At 37.5% G+C, this 23,049-nt stretch overlaps 1 protein-coding gene across 2 annotated transcripts in view; it reads right to left on the bottom strand.

Moving 5' to 3' along the window:
- The window catches only part of mpp7a (MAGUK p55 scaffold protein 7a), a 141,678-nt gene that overhangs the window by 61,332 nt on the left and 57,297 nt on the right, over positions 1-23,049 (bottom strand). For both annotated transcript variants that reach the window (XM_058793296.1, XM_058793297.1), the window contains exons 3-5: positions 17,923-18,041; positions 8,846-8,923; positions 4,485-4,565 (exon numbers count right to left, since the gene is read on the bottom strand). In XM_058793296.1, the coding sequence (XP_058649279.1) occupies positions 4,485-4,565; positions 8,846-8,923; positions 17,923-18,041 (278 nt within the window). The remainder of the gene's footprint in view (positions 1-4,484; positions 4,566-8,845; positions 8,924-17,922; positions 18,042-23,049) is intronic.

The following is a 23,049-nucleotide window of genomic DNA, read 5'->3' as shown; positions in this document are numbered from 1 at the left end:
AGAAAATGGGACATTTCAATCATTTACTGTATGTGACTCACTTCCTGAACTGCAAATTAGCATTAATTTCTGTCATGTACATCTTGAAATTAATCAAGAAGTTCTCAGATACATAAAATCAGTATTATGGACTAGCTCATCATTTGACAATATGTAGTAAAAGATACACATTTGCAACAGTCTACTTATTTAATAAATGAAATGAAGACCTACAAATTTGGCTCTCATTATAAAGCAAACCTCATTTCTAACTGGACTATACACCTGCCAATCAAACATATCCACACACTATGTTTAGAGATAAGCAGTATATTATGAGATGTGAACAACTTGGAACAACCACAGACACACAAAAAAAGGTTTTCACAATCCCTGTAGGGTACATTGTTGTTTGCGTCTACACTAAACACAGCTCTGCAGATTAAATTGAATGGCGCAGTTGTTTTAAGCAAACTTGAAATGGAACGTTTTTAATTGCAACTGAGTTGCCATGCATTTCTTCTGTCCAAGTCCTCCTCCAGAAGACAAACAGACACACACATTGTGACCTGGATTCTTCCAGATGACCAGATGTATTCTCTCACCAAGTAAAAAAAAAAGCACACACACACACACACACAAAAAAAAAAAAACATATTGTGTTACGCTTGGACTTGAATAAAATGTCACAATATAAATATTATTAAAGCGTCAAGGCATTAACCATCTGCAACCATTTTTTTACCATTACTCTTTCTTTGTCTTCCTTTTCTAAAGGCCAAAATTAATGGCGTTGCATTTCAGCTTTCTTAAAACACAAGTGCAGCTTGCTATCCCAACACAAAGACACAAGAAGGAATGCACATGCATGCAGAGCTGAAGATTTATTTGTACATGGATGTGACAATTCAAACACACACAACATGGCTGAGACATCCTACACTGTAAAAAAATTTCCACAAAATTTCTGGTAAAAAAAACGGCAGCTGTGGTTGCCGGAAATACGGTAGCAACATTTTAGGTATTACGGTTTTAACTTAAAGGGATAGTTCACCCAAAAATGAAAATTCTGTCATCATTTATTCACCCTCAAGTAGTTCCAAACCTGTATGAATGTCTTTGTTCTGCTGGACACAAAGGAAGATATTCTGAAGAATTGCCTTCCATAGTATTTGTTTCCTACTATGGAAGTCAAGTCAATGGTGCCCCAAAACAGCCTGGTTACAAACTTTCTTCAAAATATCTTCCTTTGTGTTCGGCAGAACAAAGAAATTCATACAGGTTTGGAACTACTTGAGCCCGATTGAGACGCAGATGATATTAGTGAAGAGGATCGCGCAGAACCTGTGCAAGCACGGCTCTTAATGATATGTTTGTTGTCTCATACTTTTAGATACGCTGTTATTATGCTACTGCTTATGTTAGCTTTTAATATACGGTTTTATTCTGATTAAAGCTTTAATACAGTACGGCAAGAGAGAGAGAGAGAGAGAGAGAGAGAGAGAGAGATGCAGAGCAGGGGACACGAGGAACAGTATTAAGAACCGATGCTTTAGAACATTAATTTTGAAACTTGTGAATCCATTAGAATCGTTAGAAGACAGAATCGCGATTCATATATGAATCGATTTTTACGTGCACCCCTAGTTTTCTCTTCCTCTTCTCTAAAGCAGCACAGCATGGCCTCGCCCCCTTCCTTACATGTTCCCGAGGGCAGGGTTTATCTGGGTCAGTGACGTAGCAGACCCGGGAAGTAGTTCATTGTAGTCCCTTACCAGCCGTTTTTGTAGGCATTAAACTTCCAGAATTTTAAAAGACGATATCTCTGTTTGCATTGAACTTTCAGCGCTGCAACTTTGCAGATATTGTTTATGCTCAAACAGCAACATTACACACTAACTAACGTTAAAAAAGTGAAATTGCAATCAACCACCCCTTTAATTTAACAACATTAGATGTAAAATACAACCCTAATAAACATAACTGTTTCTTCTTAGTTTTTTCTTATCAGTTATTTCAAAGAAAAAACATCGAATTCAAACAAAATTTGAAATGCAACGCAGGGAATTCTGGGAACGTCAATTTACGTTTTTCCCTGTAAATTTTACATTCTTTTTCATTTCCAAAAACCGTTGACCATTTAACAGGTTTTTACTGTAGCATTTTCACAGTTTTTTACCGTTAAAATTACGGTCATTTTTTACAGTGTACGAAATGTCTACATCACTTATCTCAATACTGGATACTTAATTGTTTGTGCTCATTTCTACAATTTAGACTACCTTTGCTGATCCTCATCTAATACTCACTTAAAGTAAATCATTGAAAACACTAATGTATCCATTTTTCATACTGGCACTATAATGTTGTGATGTCACAACATGAAAATAATTATCATCTGTATCAGCCAAGCTTGAACTTCAAGAACAGTGCATCCCTGATATTGTGCAGCACATAGCAACTGCTAAAAGATTAATAAAAAAAAAAAAAACACTTTAGCAGCTGCATAGTAATGCCATTGAAAAGGAATCTAGTCTCTAACCACAAATTCACTGGATAAATACATGATAAACAGTTCAAAATATTTAAACAATTCTTCCTATGTATAGAGGTCACAAGAAACCAATGAGTCAAACCTTCAACCGATGAGTCAAAATATATTTTTGGATTTTCCAGGAACACCACAAAAAAAAAAAAGAAAAAAAAAAAAAGGCTTCTTCCATTCTTCCATGAATTGAATTGTGTGCAAAAAGGTTTTGTTTTTTTCAAGCAGACATTTCACTGACATATAAACCTTATTTTGACACATTTTAAACCTGCCATTAAACATCAATATGTATTGAATATATGAATATGTACTAAAAACTGGAAATGGATTGGCATTTTTTACAGCTTTGAAAAAAAAAAAAGGCTGCTCACTGAAATCTGACTTTGCTACTATCTGTTCATGGAAAGGATTATTTCAGGAAAATTGTAGCTTTTCCCTGCCTCTTCCATTTGATTAGTCCAATCTAAAACACTGGTCTTCGCATTTCCCTGATGAGTGAAATTGTAAGGCAGCGTAATAGCTTCACTCTGTTCCCACAGGATCTGTCTACAGTCCAACAACTCAGTCTAAATTCACTATCCTGCCATGCATAACACACTCAAACACAGACACGCACACAGACAGAGGTATAAAGGGTGTTTTGTGGAGCTAAACTCTCTCCTGAGGTTTGAGGAATAGGGTCAACATCAGGCCAGGTGGCAAAAGAGTGAATTGAGGGTCAAAATCAGTAACTCATTTCTTCAGGTACTCTTGCCGTGAGTCTGTGTGTGAGCATGTTAATTAGTTATACTGGGCCTCTTACAATAACAAATTGCTGAACTTGTTCAAATAAAGTCTGGGAAATGTAACTGGGCATGCAGCTCTCATTAGGAAAGAGTTTGTCATCCGAACAGTCATTATTCAACCTGCTGAACTAACTACCCATACACATGCCTGCACAAAATCTACACACAGATGCGAAAGAAAAAAAGGGCGAAGTATTACACTTCTATCTATTTTCCTACACAAACTGAAAGCCACTCATCTCCTCTTTCTCGCTCAGACCAGAGCAGCTCTTTCTTTCCGCAACACGCGGCTTGCCGTAATTGCCACTTTCATCAATGTCTATATAAGTCTGTAAGCGGGTCTAATATGAGTAAAATGTGTTTTTTTGATGTGTGAAGCATACAGAAGGGAGGAGGGAAGAGATAATTTAATAGGTTCTGATTTATATCTGGTCGAAGGGAATGGATCATTTCAACAGTAATTGAGAGTGATACAGTTACTATCGTACAGAGATGCCTTTCTAGTCCCCAGAAGCCATCTGCTAGCGCTTTACACAGCACCAACAGACACTGGGTTATAAGAAAATGAGACCAAAGAAAAGAAAAATATAGAAAGAAGAGCAGAAAGTACAATGATGGTGTAGTCAGACAAGTTCAGATTAAAGGCTATTAACACTACTGTTCAAAAGTATGGTGTTAGTACTTTTTTTTTTTTTTTATAAGAAATTAATATTTTGAACATTTTACATAGTGTTTAATTGAAGTATTCAATAATAGAAATGTTACATTGAATTAATTAAATTATAAAAAGAAATCATGGTTTCAACAAAAATATTAAGCGGTCACAACATTGATTAAAAAAAAATAAACAAACACTTATTTAAAGAATAAATAAATAAATAAATAAATAAATAAATAAATAAATAAATAAATAAATAAATAGGTTTTTATATATTGCATTCAAGTTAAACCAAAGTAATTTTATAGAAATCATGTATAATTTCCTTAACTTTTAATTATTTGTGAGTTATATTTCAAAGATGTGTTACTTGATAGTTTAGACGACTAATATTACTCAAAAATGTTGAAAATAGTAATATTAAAGAATGAGTAGATGGCCAAATTTTGACTGGTACTGTAACAACATTTAATGGTATATCTGTCATTTTGTGTGGTTTTGTTTACTCACTTACCTTTATATGTGGTTTGGACAGTAGCTTGACAAGCTCTCTGATCTCATTGCTTGCAATTCTTCCATGAAGTTCCTCCGTCAACTAACAGAAACAGACCAGAAGTATAGCGAGAGAGAGAAACAGAAACCAGAGAGTGAGAGAAAATGAGCATCGATAACATCCGTGAACACATGCATTGGTCATACAGACATGAACACACATATATTATGAATAATTGGAGTATAAATGTCTCCCTTGCGGCAGGTAGCAGGTGGAGAGTGTGTGTATGTTTTAGAGATTGAGAGATTTATAGCAGCGCAGACGCACACTAAATGAGGCACAGAGACACGTTGCTGTTTCTCAGAGTGAAGAAAGAGACAGAAAGAGATGGGCTTGTTCCCCAGATCCATTTGATGGGTTACTCCTGGGCCACAACCTTATTATTGACCCCACTCACTCTGGTTCTGGGTGTATGTGTGGAGCGAGTCTGCTGAAATGCTGTAATCAGTGTTTAAAGAATCACTCCCTTAGGATGTCAGTAGACTTTTCCAGTAACCAGCCAAATGGGAGGTGACGTACAACTGAGTAATGGTGACAGTGACCCTTAGTGAGACACGCACACACAAATTGCATCATGTGTACAATAGATACATACCATCCACTGCAGCTGATGTCATAGCAAGCAGAGGTCACATATGGAGAAAAACAGCTTGTGCAGATCCGGGATCAATCTTTTAGGACTATGGACAATTAGTGCACACTTAAAATGTACACATATTTGTAATTTAAGTCTATAAATCAAGTCTTTGAATATCTAATAATCATTTAACCATGAACCTCACAAATGCTAGCAAATCCAGCTGTTAGAGCTTCATTGTATACTACATAAAAACATGTGTACTCGCACACAGATGGCGTGACGGTCCATCTGTGTGAATTGGAAGCAAACAGGACAGTTGTGCAGTCACTGGACAAGCATAAAAGATAAATTTTAAAATGCCTGATTTCAAATTATGCTGCACTATTTCCAGTTTTCCACTATGTCATATTTGTATAATATTTATTGTGTGCTGAATGTAAAAACAGTATTCTGGTCATTGAGAAAATATGATTCCCAGTTCAGACTTACCAGATTACTGAGTGCACTGTTGATTCACCTGCATCTTACCCATGTTTTTAACAGTTTATTTATCAGTGAAAAAATATTGTGATAGGATTAAAATAAAAAAAATCAAGAAGCTGCTGTTTAAAGTATGAATCTATTTATTTTACAGTTTATTTTTTAACAATAATTTATTTTTTAACAATAACTATTTAGTGAATATTATATAAAATGAACAAATGTCACTGCAGAAATTGTTACGCATGTGTTTAAACTGTATTATTATATAATCAGATTTATATTTTAAAAATCCCCATCAGATAACCAGTACAAAATATCCATGTATCATTATTTTAAAGAAAACACTTCACAAAAACTTCAGTTTAAATTTATAAAACAATATACTGTTTAAGATTAATTAAAAAAAAAATCTTCATATTTTGTATCAAAAGTGCCATTAAGTGTCTCAACACTGGAAACTATCTACTGACAATTGTGTTTCAGTAGTTAATCAAATCAAAAATTAAATCTCTTTCAAAACAGTTTCTTGATTTTTGATAATACAAAATCAATACAAAGATAATACAAAGGGGCCTGATTCCGTCTTATAACAAAATAAATCTTTTCGGATCTGCAACTTTTTTTTTTTCCCAGACAGCAAAAAAAAAAACCACAGCACATCTGGCTTATGACATCTGTATTGTGTGTGGCAATAGAATGATCATCTAAAATAACTCTACAAGCGGTTTCTATTAATCAATCAGGGACATCGTTTCACTGCTATGGTGTAATCTGACAGTTATGCATTTGCTTGACTGACGTCTCCAGAACAGACTTCTGCAACAGAGGTATGAGCGGAGTGGAGTCTCATCCAGCAGGCTCTGCAGCGCTCCATTTTTCCACAGTCTAATCGAAGACACCCGGGACGCAAAGAAGACTGTAATCTGTTGATTGTTTTTATTCAGACTGAGACCTGCTTGTGGAAGTAGCATTCTTTACTGCCTACCTGTGGACAGAATGAGAACTGCAACCCTGCTACTTAACTTCATACTGTTGTGTGGATTTAATCTCTGCGGAAATGTGTGTGAGGTGCTTGCCTGCTGCGTCAGTGCTAGACAGCATCTCGGGCCAGGCGGAGGTTAAAATGGCATTTTATGCTACACTATAAATTAAAGCTCCATTAGCGAAACTTTACACTCGAATGAGCGGCAGCGGCAAACCCGCTACAGCGTTCAAAACAGCAGCACGCCGTATATTCCTCACAGCAACGGATGAAAACGATACGTCTGAAAAAACACAGGAGGGGGCTCTGAGTAATTTGGTTGCTTTGGCTGTTCGACCCTTTGATGGACCTCATCCGCACGCACACGCAGATATTGGGTTCTCCGTGTGTGGGACCTTTAGGGACACCGAAGGAAAGTGTAAATCTTAGAATTTTTTTAGGCGGATCTGAGCTGCAGGTTGAGAAGGTCCTGTAACGGAAGTCGAGATTTATGGAAACCCAAGATGGCTGGTTGCCACCGCCCACTGAGACATGAGTGAACAGGAAACGGTTGTGGCTAGAAGGTTATACAGCTCCGACCGGAAATTAACAATGAAATTAATTTTCTACCTATTAAGACTGTGTTTTATTAACATCTACACCTAACCCAACACTAAACCTACCCCTTACAAGAATGAAAAAAATAGTAATTATTGTTGTACAGTGTGACAAAAATTACACTGTGTTGTAGTGTTGTCAAAAGACCCGGTACTTCGGTACCAAGCCGGTCGAAAACGTCACGGTACCAGGTTTTTTTAAGTACCGGTGGTACCGAGTACCCGGTCAACCCGGTTCTCGACGCGTAGGCCCTACGCCCCTATGATTTCCGCGATGCAGAAAACGCGGACGGAATAGCGGGACCTAGTTTAAAAACGGAATTTACAGTTAAACACTGAATGTCATGAAATTTGTCAAAGTAGGTCATTACACTTAAATCAAATCGGGATATGGACTAGTATCTGTAAATATTAAGCCGCAAAAGTCGATTCAAATATGAATCCCGCAGTCCCGCGTGTTCTGCGAGTCTCAGTGTGAATGAATGAATGGCAGAGACGCGCGGTTTTGTTACATACGCTGTCGAGGTAAATTCAGCGTCTGCTGTCTAAATGAGGACATAAATACATAAACATCACCAGAACTGCTCTGAGAGTCACTTCACGACACAAATTTTACCGTTTCATTTGAGTAAAACCAGCGTCATGTATCATATATACACACAAAAAGGTAAAGGTATTCACGGCAACCCGTCAAAATAAAAGTTCGGTTTAGACATTGTGCCAGAAATATATTAGGCTACTATTAGTAGAATGTATGTGATACTACTACTACTACTACTACTACTGGCATTGATTTTTGTACATTTTATTTTTGTTTGACTTATAGTGTGAAATAGTGTGTTTTTTAATTAGCATGTTTTTGTGTATTGCTTTGGTACCGAAATTGGTACCGAGAACCGTGGATTTTAACTGGTATCGGTACCGAATACAGAAATTTTGGTACCGTGACAACACTACTGTGTTGATGTGCGCATGCCCAGTAGCGCCATACGCATCCCTTCTAGCCTTAACCACAGGAAACGGACGTGTATCAAAGCTGATTAGCTCTTCTAGGATGTAGATTTGAGCACAGAAACACAGTTTAAACAGAAGTGGCATCTTTTATTGCAAAAATGCTTTGAATATCCAGACTATTCCAAGTACATTTTTGCCCATCATAAAGTCAGTGATGACCCGAGATGCTCTTCCCTGAATCGCCTGTGTTCTTTCCTTCTGTCTTTCCTCTCTGTGATCATATCCAGAGTAAACTCTTCAAAGTTTACATAGGTTTGTGTGTGTGTGTGTGTCTATGCGGCCATGTTGATATAGTAGTCAGTTTACATTATGCAAGCCGTTGAGAGTTTAAACGTTGAGTGTTTTATAATACTGATGACTAATGTCTTATACAGAGACACACACACACACACAATACTCCACGCCTCATCTCGCACTCTCATCTGCAGCCCATCTACTAGTGTTCTCTGCCCCAGACATCCATCCATCTTTTTTCTTTCCTTTAATGACAAGTTCCTCCTGGAGTCAGTCTTAAAGCTAGACATGCTGGGAGACGTCTGTGTATGTGTTTTCACAGGCACACATTGTGCATGTGTGCGTGTGTTTATCCATGCAGAAGTGTGTAAAGTTTATGAGCATAAAAGTGTTTTGGTTTTTAACAGGAAGTGTGTGCATGTGGTTCACTCACGTCTTGAGCCAATGAGCCGGCGCTGTCCAGTACTGGAGTCGGAGCACGGTCTTCATAACACTGTAACTTCTCATGGATCTAATAGGCAGTGAAACAGGAAACAGAGTGATCACTTAAAGTCATTGTGGAATCTAAACTGACCTCGTTTACTTTCCTAATGTTTACTTTCCAATGTGCACTTTCCAATGTTCCTAGTCTTATTGTGAACCATTCATTTTTTACCTAAATAACCAATGTAATTTTTAACAATCTTTATACAAATTCAGACAACAAATTACTTTTCCACTCACATCACACAGATATCAGACAAATGTTAACCAATAGTCAAATCAAGGACTTACCATTTCAATTCTACATGACACTGTTGAACTAATAATTATTTTCATTGGTCGGTCAATAAACAGATGTTTAACAATGTTAAAATTCTATATAATTTTCTATAAAATTCTAAATATATTAAAAATAAAACACTAAAAATCTATTTCAGTTTTATTAAATTTAGACATTACAACATTATAATGTACAGCATGAAAATGTGATATTTATTTTGATATTTGCCAAATATTACATTTAGAAGTATTATTAAATTCATGATTTATTATTCAATTATTTAAATCTCTCTTTTTAAGGTTAACCAAGGTAAGGCAATAATTGACAAAGGTAATTTAAAATGTATAAGCAGTACAAATAAGCATCCACAACTAAATAAAATAACAAAAAATAAAATAAAAATAAACATCTCTAATGCCAAATAACAGTTTCTTCATGATGCGATGGATACAACCCACCCAACTTCATGTATTTTTAATTGAATATCCTGTATGTATGATGTACACATCATAAGCAGGTTAAATACTGACGATTAACATACAAAATAAAAGTAGAATACGTGAAAGGATCAAAGTATTCTGACAAAAATTAAAAAAGGCAAAGATCTTTTTTTAACAGCTGTGTATAGTACTGGTGGTGTAATACCTGTTCAACCATTTCATTCTTGCTGAAATTGTGGTAGCAGGACAACATAATGGTCGGGAGCCCTGCAGAAGCTACCAGCACGTTTAGACTGGAATTTGTCCTGTGAAATATTATGTAACAGCACACAGCAGTGAAAGAGAAATTCAACTGCTACCAAGGGGACTAAATATTTATCAAGAAAAGACAAACGACTCCGCCACCGTGCTGAAGCGTAAAGGGAAGGGAACGCTATGAGCTTGGATCAACTGGGTCCGAGAGAGCCAAAGATGCAATTTTTCTGGATCTCCTTCTCCAGAATCGTTTGTGATGCGGCAAAGCTTGGCCATGGTAAGAACTGTTGCCGGGACCCGTGACAAACAATCTGTGCTTTCTTCGTCACTCCATTTGCAACCCTCAAAACGTACTGAACTCCGAATGGGGTCACCGTCTGTTACTACAGCAGTGGTGTAGAAGTGGAATCTCTCGAACACCGGCAAACACGCTCGCAGGCGAAGAAAAGAGACATAATATTTCTTATCCACTCAGACACACACACAGACTCATACACACTTGGTGGAGGAGGAATGGAATGTGGGATCTGGTGAAGGATGGAACGTAACTGTCCGGTTCCTTAGCATTCCAGGGAGCGACATCTGTTTAGGCCGTCTGAGCCGTGGCGGAGCGGTTTTGCTCTGTACAGTTTAGATTCCATCAGAGGCTGAGTGAGATTCAATGCCTTTATTTACAGCTCGGGCCGTTCTCCAGATACCTGCCTGTCCACACAGGAGCGCCAGAGAGCAGATATTTAAAATCCATTACAGAGCCCTTACACCGATCATAGCTCACGTTCCACAGTAAAGAGAGGGCAGGAAATGAGAGCAATGAATCAGAGTAATACCTTCAAGCATTAGTGCACCATTATTCCACTACATCACAGAGACCTTGCAGACCGATAAACAATCCCTTCATTTTTCAGACTTGAAAATTGCACAGTCGGATGAAGAACAACGTGAATCGGTCATGGCTGTAAGGCTAGTTGACGAGTCGATTAGTGAGGTTTACCTCACTGAATTGACCACATGGGTAAACGTACTTATTAAGCACACTTCCATTTTTGAGATCAAGATTATAAAAAGAAAAAAAAAATGTATTATCCTACTTGATGATGTCTTAACCAATTGATATGTTTGTTACTATATACCTCCTATAATCAGATCATTGCACTCTGAGATATGGGTCTCCATGTGTTCACACTGTCTTGCAGCCATTTTGAAAGCGGTCTAAAAAGTTTCACCAAAAGAGGAGCCCCTTAAATGTGCGGGTTTTTATATTATATATATATATATATATATATGCCTTTATTTTGGGTAAGTTTCACTACTTATTGTAAAATGAAGAGATTAATGTTCAGACTTTTGCATATTATAACCTGGAACTTGGATGTAGCAACAGACTAGCTGTATAAGATTGCGTGCTACGTTAACATATTACTTCACAGGCATTACTGGCTTGTACTTTTACATCCATAATATTATAAATTGAGTTTATTGCTGGTCTGTCGTTTTAAAGTGCTGTAATTTTTAAAGATTTCATATTATTTTAAGGTGAGCTTAAGGGTGCACTACTATGAAAATCACACAGCTTCAGTGTGACATCAATAAGAAAAAGTATAATTTCATAGATATTGTTAATAATAGTCGTTCATATTAAAATATGTATGAACTTAATACATGACCTAGACTATTTATTTAGCAAAAATCCTGTCATTTTAATAAATATTACATGAAATGTATTAAAAATTGTTGCTGCTCCAATTAAGCTCAGTGTGCTCTCTTTAAGCTCGTTCACATTGAACGTCTATGTAAATACTTCATAAACAGACTTTAAATATTAACTGATGGTTGTCACCAAGTTAAGTTAATCGATTTTCTATGGATTCTGTCAAATCAAATCTACAGACTGGCTCTGATCTTTGGCAACTAGCATCAACTTCTCCAGACTGTAAATCTGTGGAAAATCGGGACAAAAATCATGTAGTGTATTCCAGCCTTAAGAGACTATAGATAAGTTGACATCCATTTAATAAGAGGTTTATAATGCGGCTCGTTTCGGTGTTCATCCCCATGAAGAAAATGTTTTATTGGTTTGTTTTATCTGATTTTTGTATGTGTTACTTGGTTGAACGTGAACTAGCCTAGATGTTGCAATGTGCTTAAATGACACTTCACTATGAATATATAACTGATCAAATTGAATGATTTGTTGCTTGATTTTAGTGTTCTGTTTTTTTGTGATTGACTTTGTACCTTCAAAAAAATAAATTTTTACAAATTATTCTTTTAAAATTTTCCTTAAAATAAACAAGAATTTTTAATAAAACATGATGAGAGCTTAATGGGACCAGGGGTGTGCTTAAAGGGTACAAAAATTTACCCATTAAGCACAGCCGGACTTTTTGAATGATGTTTATCTTAATTGAAATGCTTTTGTCATTTAAAATAAAATTAAATATTTTTGTGTGAGAGACTAACATTTTATTTTAACAGCTTTTTGTACTGAAACAAATATCTTGTGCACTAAAAATGTCTCAATGTAGATTTTGGTGAGCTTAATAGGTACGTTTACCCAAGCTTCAATATTTTTATGCTTTAAAAAAAGATGAATTTAGAGACAACAATATGTAACTAAAAACTAATACAACTAAATATAAGTTAAAACTGCTACGAGATACTTGCAAATAGTAGCATTCTGTCCAACTGTTTTTGATCGGAATAATGCATCTGATGTGAACACCCCCTAAAACACAACATATAGGGCTTCCTTTGACTAGCCATCATAAAATGGTGTCATTTTTACTTATCTCTGGCTTGACACTTTAGTAATTAGTATTAAAACATATGAATAAACAAAGCAATGCTTTGGTAAACATACTATGTTTTGTGGTCAAGGTTCAGATCACATGCTACAATGGAGCAGTGTCTAAATCCTCTTGGACCAGACATTAAATACCCACAGGCCCTTGACAAAACACAAGCGGAGAACATAAGCAGGTGAGAGAAACGGCAGCCAGTCTGGCCTCCAGGTCCTCCAAGAGCATTCTGCAGCCAAACAAACACAGCTTTAAACATAATTACACTGAACGCTGACAGATACGGAGGAGAGGAAACTTGATGTGGAATTCAAGGAATATGACAACGGAGAGAGAAAAAGGGCAAAGAAGGGGGAGACGAGTATAGAAAGCATCAAAGAAAAAGGCTCAGTTAATGAGCGGTCTTGCTGGGTACTACCTACATAAGCAGCTGCCTTCTAAGACAGCATTCTAGGTGAAAGGAAACCTTATTTGTGACTGATTTGGAACAATTACCCTAACGTTCAATAGTTTGGGGCCAGTTAAATTTTTTTGAAAAAGGTTTCATATGCTTATCCAGGGTGCTTTTATTTAGCAAAAAAAATCTGTAAAAATAGTAATATTGTTAAATATTTCATTATTAGAATTTAAAATAGTTCTATATGGTTCTATTTTAATATAATTTAAAATGTAATTTATTCCTTAATAGCAAAGCTGAATTTAAAGCAGCCATTTGTCCATTCTTTAGTGTCACATGAAATCATCCTTTGATTTGGTGCTCGAGAAACATTGTTTTTTTATTATATATATTGAAAATAGCTGTGCTGCTTCATATTTTTGTGGAAACTGGGTACATTGGTCTCGGTTAACATTACAAATGTCTTTTCTACCTCTGTAATAAACAAAAATTAAAAATACAAATATGATCGCATGATGATGGTACAGTTAAAATGCTACAGTAAAAACCTGTAAAATTATTTAAAAGCAAGTTCCCCTCACACTGTTAAAAATTGCTGTAGTTTCTACAGCAAAATTTTACAGAATTTTACTGTTTAAACATTTTGTAAACAAGATGTAGCTGTAATTCGCAATGCATTATGGGTCAAATAAGGTTAAGAGTGACGCAGGACTGCAGAAGCCGAGCAGTGGCACACACTCCAACAGATGTATATTCAAACTTGACCAGTAAACAGGGCGTTATAGCATTCATTATATGGGACAAAGTAAACTGAAAATGCTGAACTTCTCACCATAGAAAGTGACAGTCTATATGGCCCTTAGCCAGAGCGATGTTCCATCATGAACACTGTTGGCCTTGCTGTCCGACTAATTCAACAATAACTGAACAGTTTCATAAAGCATATACTGTCATTCATTTCAACAATGTAGTGCTTGCAGCAGCATGATGGCTTAGCGGTTAGTCCTGCCACCTCACAGCAAGATGTTTTTCTATAATACAAAAGACATGCATATTTGACAAATTAAGGATTCTAAATCGTCCATATTTGAACATGTGTTTTGCACACATTGCATGCTGGGATACATTCCAGTACTTTCAGGCCCTTTTCCAAATGTTCTGCTTTTTCTAGTTTCAAATGTCTCTGGGGTTTCTCTCAAATACTCCAAATAAATGCATATTCTGATCAGATAACATATAATGCTCGTATGACATGAGTGTGTTTGTGAAAGCTGATGGGTGAATTTTGGAGAGTTTGAGGCTGTAAAAAAAAAGTGTGCTTTTCTCATCTCTATTCAAAATTTCCTTTGTAAAGCAATTTGAAATCAACTGGTGTGTGGTTCAAACTGGTTTCAGGCAGAGGCCTGAAAGTTTCAACCTGGACAGCAGTGCAGCTTTGTACTCTTAAAAACAGACTAGGTGTTTCTACGATTTTGAATGTAAAAATACCTAAACATAAAACTAATAAGATTGACTTTAAAAATGACAAAGAAGAATATTAAACTGTTAGATACACCTTTAATATAATGAGCTACATATTTATATTTACAGATAACTTTTCATACATTTTACATACACTGAACAAAATTAGAAATGCAACACTTGTTTTTGCCCCATTTTTCATGAGCTGAATTCATCATTGTTCACAAATCTGTCTAAATCTGTGTTAGTGAGCACTTCTCCTTTGCCGAGATGGTATGTATTTGCAGTATAGTATAGTTCTGCTCTGGGCTAGTGCTAACATCTGTAATGTTGAAATGATATTGACCTCTTCTCTTCCGCATGTCTCTAAGTGCCCAGAGCAGCTGGATCATGTAACCCTGAAGGTCCGATGCATGGCCCAAAACCACACCAGCGGCCCTACTGCACCTCATCACCTCACACTTAAACTGATCGCAGACCTTCAAAGAGCAAGACAGGAAAGGCCTGCAGACAGATGGGCTTGACTGTGAGATGCCTGTCAAAGAGCGATGTTTACACAAACCCCACCATACAGGACAGGTGCGACACACACCTTTTTAATCTTTATGAAAAGTTCAACAAATAAACTGGTTAATGTTCTGGTAAAAGCTATATGTCAGAACTTAAACTTCAATAACATTACCATTTAAACCAGTATATCTGTTCCAGAAATGAAGGGCAAACATCTTTGCAGTGATGTGTGGCATTCCCCATTTCTAATATCCAGTTTCACAACTCATAAAACAGAAGGAATGGCACTTTTTTATGGTACGTGCGGCACTTGAAATGTACTATTTTAGATTTATGAAAGCTACAGCAATGTGAACACAGCAGAAAGATCCAAAATCGGGAGACAGAGTCCTTATGAAAGAAGAGGAAAAAAAGGTGCCTGTCATGTAAAAGCAGTATATGATCTCACATTGGCTTGTATGAGAAATGCTCCAACATTCCTCAGATGAGGTCTTGCCCTTGCCCCTTGTGTCTGTAACCAAGCATTAGTGCTCTAATTGTGAGTATAATGTAATACGTCAGTGGCTTTATGGATTAAACATATACTACATATGTCTGCATTCCATCCCAAGCACATTTAGTATTCCTGACAAACGCACATGTGCGCGCACATTAAAAAAACACACAGTCTCACTCAAGCATATGTGTGTATGTGTGCACAGAGATATGCATTTGTTGACTCTGGAGCTTGCCGAGTCCAGACACTGAATGCAGAAGGCTTGTATTACTCTGGGAATTTATTTTGGATGCAGAATACGGATTATAAAGAATCGGAATCAGACACCAGCTGCTCTTTAAGAGACTTCACAAACATTAATATGGTGGCTCGGTGTTAAGTAGGAAAATGTATAGCCGTAACTGCCAGCGTCTGGGACTCCAACAAATACATTTTCAGCGTCTCAGATTCAACAGTCAGGCAGACATATATCCGTCTGTGCTATAAACTGATAAGTAGATAAGTGTGAGATTTAAACTGCCTGACTCTATATGGAAAGCTTTAATATGGTTAGAGTAGAACTTTTTTTTTTGACTGGGCTTGCCAAGGTCAAGTGAAATGGGGAAAATAAAAAAATAAGAAAAAAAATCAGCTAAAGCCATACCTACATGCCAAAGTTCTCAGGTAGCCCTTTTTCCATGTTTCCATGGACCTCATAGCGGACTCTGATACTAAGCTGTTACTATATTACCTTCCTGTAAACAAATATCCCACATCATTCCAATATGCCGATTTGGTGCTCATGAAACATCTCTTACTATAATCAATGTTGAAAACAGCTACTTAATATTTTTGTGGAAACATTTTTAGTTTATGATAGTCCATGATACTCAAAACCAGAAATCTGATCTAATCAAAAGGTAATTTAACTATTTTAGGTGGTGAGGACAGTATCCCTCTCCTTGGCCACCGATGTTACTGGATTATGGTTAAAGGGGCCATTTTTCAGGTCCAGAACCACCTTTTCCATGGGGAAAATTAATGAAACAAGGCAATATTGGGCACTTCGTACATGCGGTCAGTGGAAAAGCAGGTAAGAGTAATCATTTGTGCTCCATTACGTCTGCTTTAGTAAATAAAAGAGCAGACTATGGCAGGCCTAAACCTCAGACTCCTCAGAGGGGGTCACCTTTCCCCATCGCCCCACAGGTGCATGCCTTGTTCCCTTGAGGGCTGAATACAGGAGTCTGTGCTGAATCTGGTTTCCTCTTGTAATAACAAATACAGAAATGAACAAAAGGTAAAAACCGCAGACTTAAGCATCTGATCTCACAGCTGGGTTAAGTTTACGATCCGAGGATTAGGTGGTGGAGGTGGTGGTGGTGGGAAATAGTGAAATAAAATAAAAATAAATCTGATCAAACTTTATAGTAAAGACTAAAAACTTTTGGGAAAGAACTGTTTACATCTCACTAGAACTATTTTATAGGAAAATGTCCAGATTATTACTCACTCACTCATTCACTCTCTCTCTCTCTCTCTCTCTCTCACACACACACACACACACACACACACACAAACCTAACCTAGGTGGAAATTATAGATTGTGTCAGATTTCCTGTAAGGCTCTTTGGAGTGGCAACTTGGCAGAGGAACAGAGTGCAGCTGGACATGTGTGAAACCCTGCTTTAATTGCATAGAGAGAAGAGAGCAGAGGTCTTTGGCTCAGACTGCGGTCCGCTGTCCTGCCTGTCAGACCTCCTCTGCCTCTGCAGGTAGACGGTTATGTAGAGCACTTCTGAAGCACAGGCCAGCTCAGTCCACAACAAATCCAGTGTACATCGGGACATATCGCTAGTGAACTTAATGTATTGAAAATGGGCCCATGTACCATAGTATCAATGACATCAGTGATTGACCATTAAAACACTGTGTGTGACAAAAAGAATGAGGGGTAGAAAAATGGACAAATCAAAAGGAATTGAAAGAAAAAACAAGTGAAAGCTGATAAGCACAGGCACAGCACAACCTGACTAAACGTATTTCCTACAAGTGGCATGTTAAAACTTCAACACTCAAAAGGAACAAGCCGGATAATAAAACTAAATAAGCGGAGAGAGAAGAATTAAAATGACAAATACAATTAAAACTGGCCTTTACCACAGATGTAGATTTATCATCAACATGGCATACGGCCTACATGCTGTTTGAAGTCCGAAAAAAGCTCACATTCAATATAAATCTCCAATTTACTACAATTTTTTTTGGATATGCCTTTAGATCACCGCTTCTTAGACCAACCAACTATACAAACACCACAACACTCTCCCTAAAAAGCACAATCACAGATGCAATAAAATGAGAGATTTAGTGACCTATTGTGTCTCTCACACACACACACACACTCTCACCTTGACCAATGAATGTAGACTCCTCTCCCCAAACATAGCGTGTAGAAAAGAGTGGTCATCTGCACTCTCAACATGAGGCTGCAACTGAGACGGCAGTACAGACAACAGCTCATACAGACCTGCAGAGGAAATACAGGAAACACATTATACACCCAGACACACACACAGCCAAAGAGAAAATATAAACAAATATATACAAGACCCAGAAAATCTGAATCAACACAGACACCTGAGGCATGTCAGATGGGCTATAAAGATTATTCTCCAGTGAAACCTTCTAACATGATGTGACATTATTATAGCCCTAAAACATCAGTACACTAATAAAATAATGACAACATCATGGTTTATTTTAGCATGCTCAATGGGTCAAACTGAGGGTTGTAAAAATGGTCCTCTCCCAGGCTGCACCTCACTTCCTCCCTTTGTTGGCTACTTCCTGTTTTTCTAGGAATCACAACTGGAACTGTGAATCAAATCCCTAAAGTTTCATTAGTATGTCTGTGATGTTTAAACGAGCATAAACACCATAATATCTTTGACATGCTTATATACATGCAAAAAACACAGCAAACGGTAGATATGATGACCATTAAAGGGATAGTTCACCCAAAAATGAAAATTTGATGTTTATCTGCTTACCCCCAGGGCATCCAAGATGTAGGTGACTTTGTTTCTTCAGTAGAACACAAACGAAGATTTTCAACTCAAACAGTTGCAGTCTGTTAGTCATATAATGTCAGTCAGTCAATGGTACCCATGGCTTTGAGAGAAAAAACAAACACGGACAAAACCAAATTAAACCCTGCGGCTCGTGACGATGCATTGAGGTCTTTAGACCCGAAACAGTCGGTCTGTGCAAGAAACTGAACAGTATTTATCGTTTTTTAACCTAGTTTCTTGCACAGACCAACCGTTTCGTGTCTAAAGACCTCAATGTATCGTCACGAGCCTCAGGGTTTAATTTGGTTTTGTCCGTGTTTGTTTTTTTCTCTCAAAGCCTTGGGTACCATTGACTGACATTATAACACTGACATCATATTCGTTTGTGTTCTACTGAAGAAACAAAGTCACCTACATCTTGGATGCCCTTGGAGTAAGCAGATTTTTCATTTTTGGGTGAACAATCCCTTTAAGAGCTCTTGTCATATTCAGGCACCAACACAACTGAGCTTAAAGTGCAAGATGACCTCGCTGGGTGTTATTCACTAGTGGCATGGATTTAGTTTTTGTATGAACAGAAGAACATAAAAATTTGCCTAATTCACAACTAATGTTCTAATGTTAGTGAACTGCATAAACACGCCTAAACCATCTCTATATAAGGGCTTTCTTCACAAATTTGTGAAGCCTTTACAGCCTTTATTCACTCTCAGCAACAAGACATTCTTGCTTGAGAATTTGCACAGCAAGATCTTCCAGCTATAGCAAGCATGCTGTCCACAAAACCATTTCAAACACCTCTCATTAGCCAGCTGTACATATACTTGAGTTGATATTCAGGGAAAACCCATTATTATTATACTGAATAAGCTTATATGGAATAAGCTTGCATAAAGTTTCATGGTTAAAGAAATGTGCATTTTTACTCTGGTATTTCAGTGTTTTACCTTACATATGCTTGACAAATGCATCATTTATGCAGATTGAAATACAGTACATTTTAGAAAGCTCGTGTATGAAATGGATGCTCATGTGCACTTTGTGTGTGTTTGTTCTGAAGCACACGCATGGTGCATTTCTTGGATCTCCAAGTACTTTTATGATGCAAAATTCATGTAAAACAAGGGATGTCCTGAGCCGATCAAGCAATTTTTTACGATTATATAGCCGTAGGCCATCAAGAGTATGTACTTTTTGTGGTTTCAGTTGTTCCTACAATTTTTTCCATTAATTTAGAATAAATGTTAGTTTGTGAACCATTTGTTATAAAAACGTTCATACATAAATTTCACCAAAAATTTTGTGGATACACATGCTTAGTGACTGAGACCCATTTTCTTTTCTAATGTTCTTGTTCACTTCCCCTCCTAAAATACCTCTAATTTTATGTAGTTAAATTGTAAATCAAGCCAAAAAAAAAACACTAAAGGTGCATTTAAAACAAAGTCTACATAATTTTAACACGTTGTAAGTGCCATTTATGTGCAAAAGTGAATACTGAATACTACTGTAAGTATAACTTTAAGGAGACAATATATTTTTGGAAATGTGCAATATTTTTAAGATATATATAAAATGTATATGACAATATTACAAACAAGGTATCGAAATCATAAATTTACACTTTAAAACAGAAAATTACTAATCTTCCCCTAAATCATAACAACAGTTTAAAACGGTCACAAACAGCCGTCTTTAAACAAAGGTTCTACTACAAAGACGTGTAAAATGCTGCACAATGACAACAGTTCCATGAATCATAAATCTGGGAATCTTTTTTTTTTATAGCAGTTCTTTTACAGTAACTGTTTGAATAGATTCACTAAGCAAATTTGATTATGGCCACAGCTCACTCAGCTGCAATGTGACATTAAAAACAGCACTGTCTCTCACTTAACCACTTGTTGGACAAAGCAGCTTGTTACTGGAAACACAACAAGGAACACTGCTTTGCGAAGAACTGAGATGCTGTCACGCTACACACGATGTTAAGCGAGTAGTGTCACTACTTTTAGTCAGTCACTCTACAACACTGTTCTTCCGACCGCTGACCATCTAGTCACAGGCTGAGTTTAACAGTCAACATCTAACCTTATGTCCCAGCAGCCTATAAAAGGATCCGTGTAAACTGGCCATTATTGGCTGCCAGGCCAAATATACCAGACGGGATGTGAAAGAATGCTGTGCCAAGCAGTGTTTCCTTTTCACACGCCTACACTTCCCAGCGGCCTCCAGAAAATAACAGCGTTCTTTATACATCAATGGCGGAGCAGAAGGCCTTGCTTCTCAAATTCGCAACATTATGGGTCAGAAGCGCAGGGCATGGAGAGCAGCTTTAATTACACAGGCTGTCAGGAAAACAGCGAGGTCATCCAAACTGTCTGGAGTTAACACAACACGAACAGATGCGCCCAAACCTTTAAGTGCACATGCACGCAAACATGGTGGTTTTCTGGAACAACACAGATATTTTAGGGCGCTCACACACGGACCTGTAAAAAGAAACAAGGATAGCACATGCAAACACACAAAAGCATGCCACAAGAGAGGCTGTCCACATGGGAAATATGCTCCGTTGGCTCCCTGTCTGGCTCCTGTCGGCCTCACACTAGCCAGGAAGAGGACAACTGGCAGAAAAAAGGACCAGATAGATTTACAACACAGGCCACGTTTTGAAAACAGAAAAATGGCTCTCTTTAAATGTCTTGTTTGGATGAGTTCAAGAGTCAATAGTGCAAAAAGATTCACACACACTCGGCTCAGTGAGCTGTGTGGCAGGAAATGAACACTGGGCCGTGCTTCTCTCCTTCGAGCGCTGAGAGACCGACTCTGTGAAGCAATATATATGTCAGGCAAACACACGCTCATGCATAAGACCACCTCAGGGGTCAGTATTTCAGGTGCTACTCGGAGAACATGGTTCATGCCTGTCTGTGAGAAAACCGAGTGAGTGCATGGAAAAATGAAAACAAGAACAGCTGCACTCTGCGTACTTCCATTCATTTTCTCTTTGATTTACCACCTAAAACAGAAAAACTACATCCACAGAGAGTAAGGGAGACCCTCAAGAGCTGACAAATTATAGTAGAGGAGAGAGAGTGAGAAAGAGAGCGAAATATAGATACATCTAGCCAGCTACATATCTGTTAAGTTGTAACCTTTGATCTGTTCTTGGGGTATCGGTGTGTCTTAACGGCTGATATGCATGAAGCACACAAAAATGCATGCTCTTTTGGCAGTCTGAGTCCATTTTAGGGTTTCATCGCTCTGTTCTCAGCTCCAGTCTCCTAAACCACAACACCACATCAGAGCTCTTGCCCAAGATCTCACAGATCTGCTTGCATGTTCTGGGCCATCTTCTCCAGTCATACACACACATAGCCACACACTAAATGGCGTCTAGTCCTATACATCAGTACTGTATACACTGCATCTCCTATTATCCTTCTAATCGTTTTTAGCAATAAACCCCATAATTTATACTGTTTTGCCCTCGTAAATGGTTGCAAATTTGACAAAATATATAAATTTGTGGCAGTAATTAAAATTCTGTCATTAATTACTCACCGCCATGTTGTTCCAAAGATGAACGAAGGTCTTACAGTTTTGGAACAACATGACGGTGAGTAATTAATGACAGATATTTTTGATGTAATCTGAGCGCTTTCTCACCCTGAATAGAAAGCAACGCAACAGACACGTTCAAGGGCCAGAAAGCTAAGGCCATCGTTAAAATAGTGACATCAGTGGATCAACCGTAATGTTATGAAGCTACGAGAATACGTTTTGAGCGCAAAAAACCCCCAAAATAACGACTTGATTCAACAATTTCTTCTCTTCATTTTAAAGGAATAGTTCACCCAAAAATGAAAATGTGATGTTTATCTGCTTACCCCCAGGGCATCCAAGATGTAGGTGACTTTGTTTCTTCAGTAGAACACAAACAAAGATTTTTTAACTCAAACCGTTGCAGTCTGTCAGTCATATAATGCCCATCAATGGGCACACAATCTTTGGGAGAAAAATAACATGCAAACACAAATCCAAATTAAACCTTGCAGCTTGTGACAATACATTGATGTCCTAAGACACGAAATGATCGGTTTGTGCAAGAAACTGAACAGTATTTATATCATTTTTTACCTCTGATACACACAATGTCCAACCATCCTGAGCTCATCCACAACATCCGGCGTGTGATGCGTCAACGGCTCTGGAACATAGATGTATATACACACATAGATCCTTATGTATAGCGGCCCATAGAAACCGTCGCTAATAAGGCATCTATTTATATTATCTATCTATCTATATGTGCCAGAGCAGGTTGACATGTCACGCAGCGGATGTTGTGACAGTCGGACATTGAGGTTTATCAGAGGTAAAAAAATGATATAAATACTGTTCAGTTTCTCGCACAAACCGATCGTTTCGTGTCTTAGGACATCAATGTATTGTCATGAG

This window comes from Onychostoma macrolepis, chromosome 12, assembly GCF_012432095.1.
Source record: "Onychostoma macrolepis isolate SWU-2019 chromosome 12, ASM1243209v1, whole genome shotgun sequence".
NCBI lineage: Eukaryota > Metazoa > Chordata > Actinopteri > Cypriniformes > Cyprinidae > Onychostoma > Onychostoma macrolepis.
This window is presented reverse-complemented; position numbering and strand designations above follow the sequence as displayed.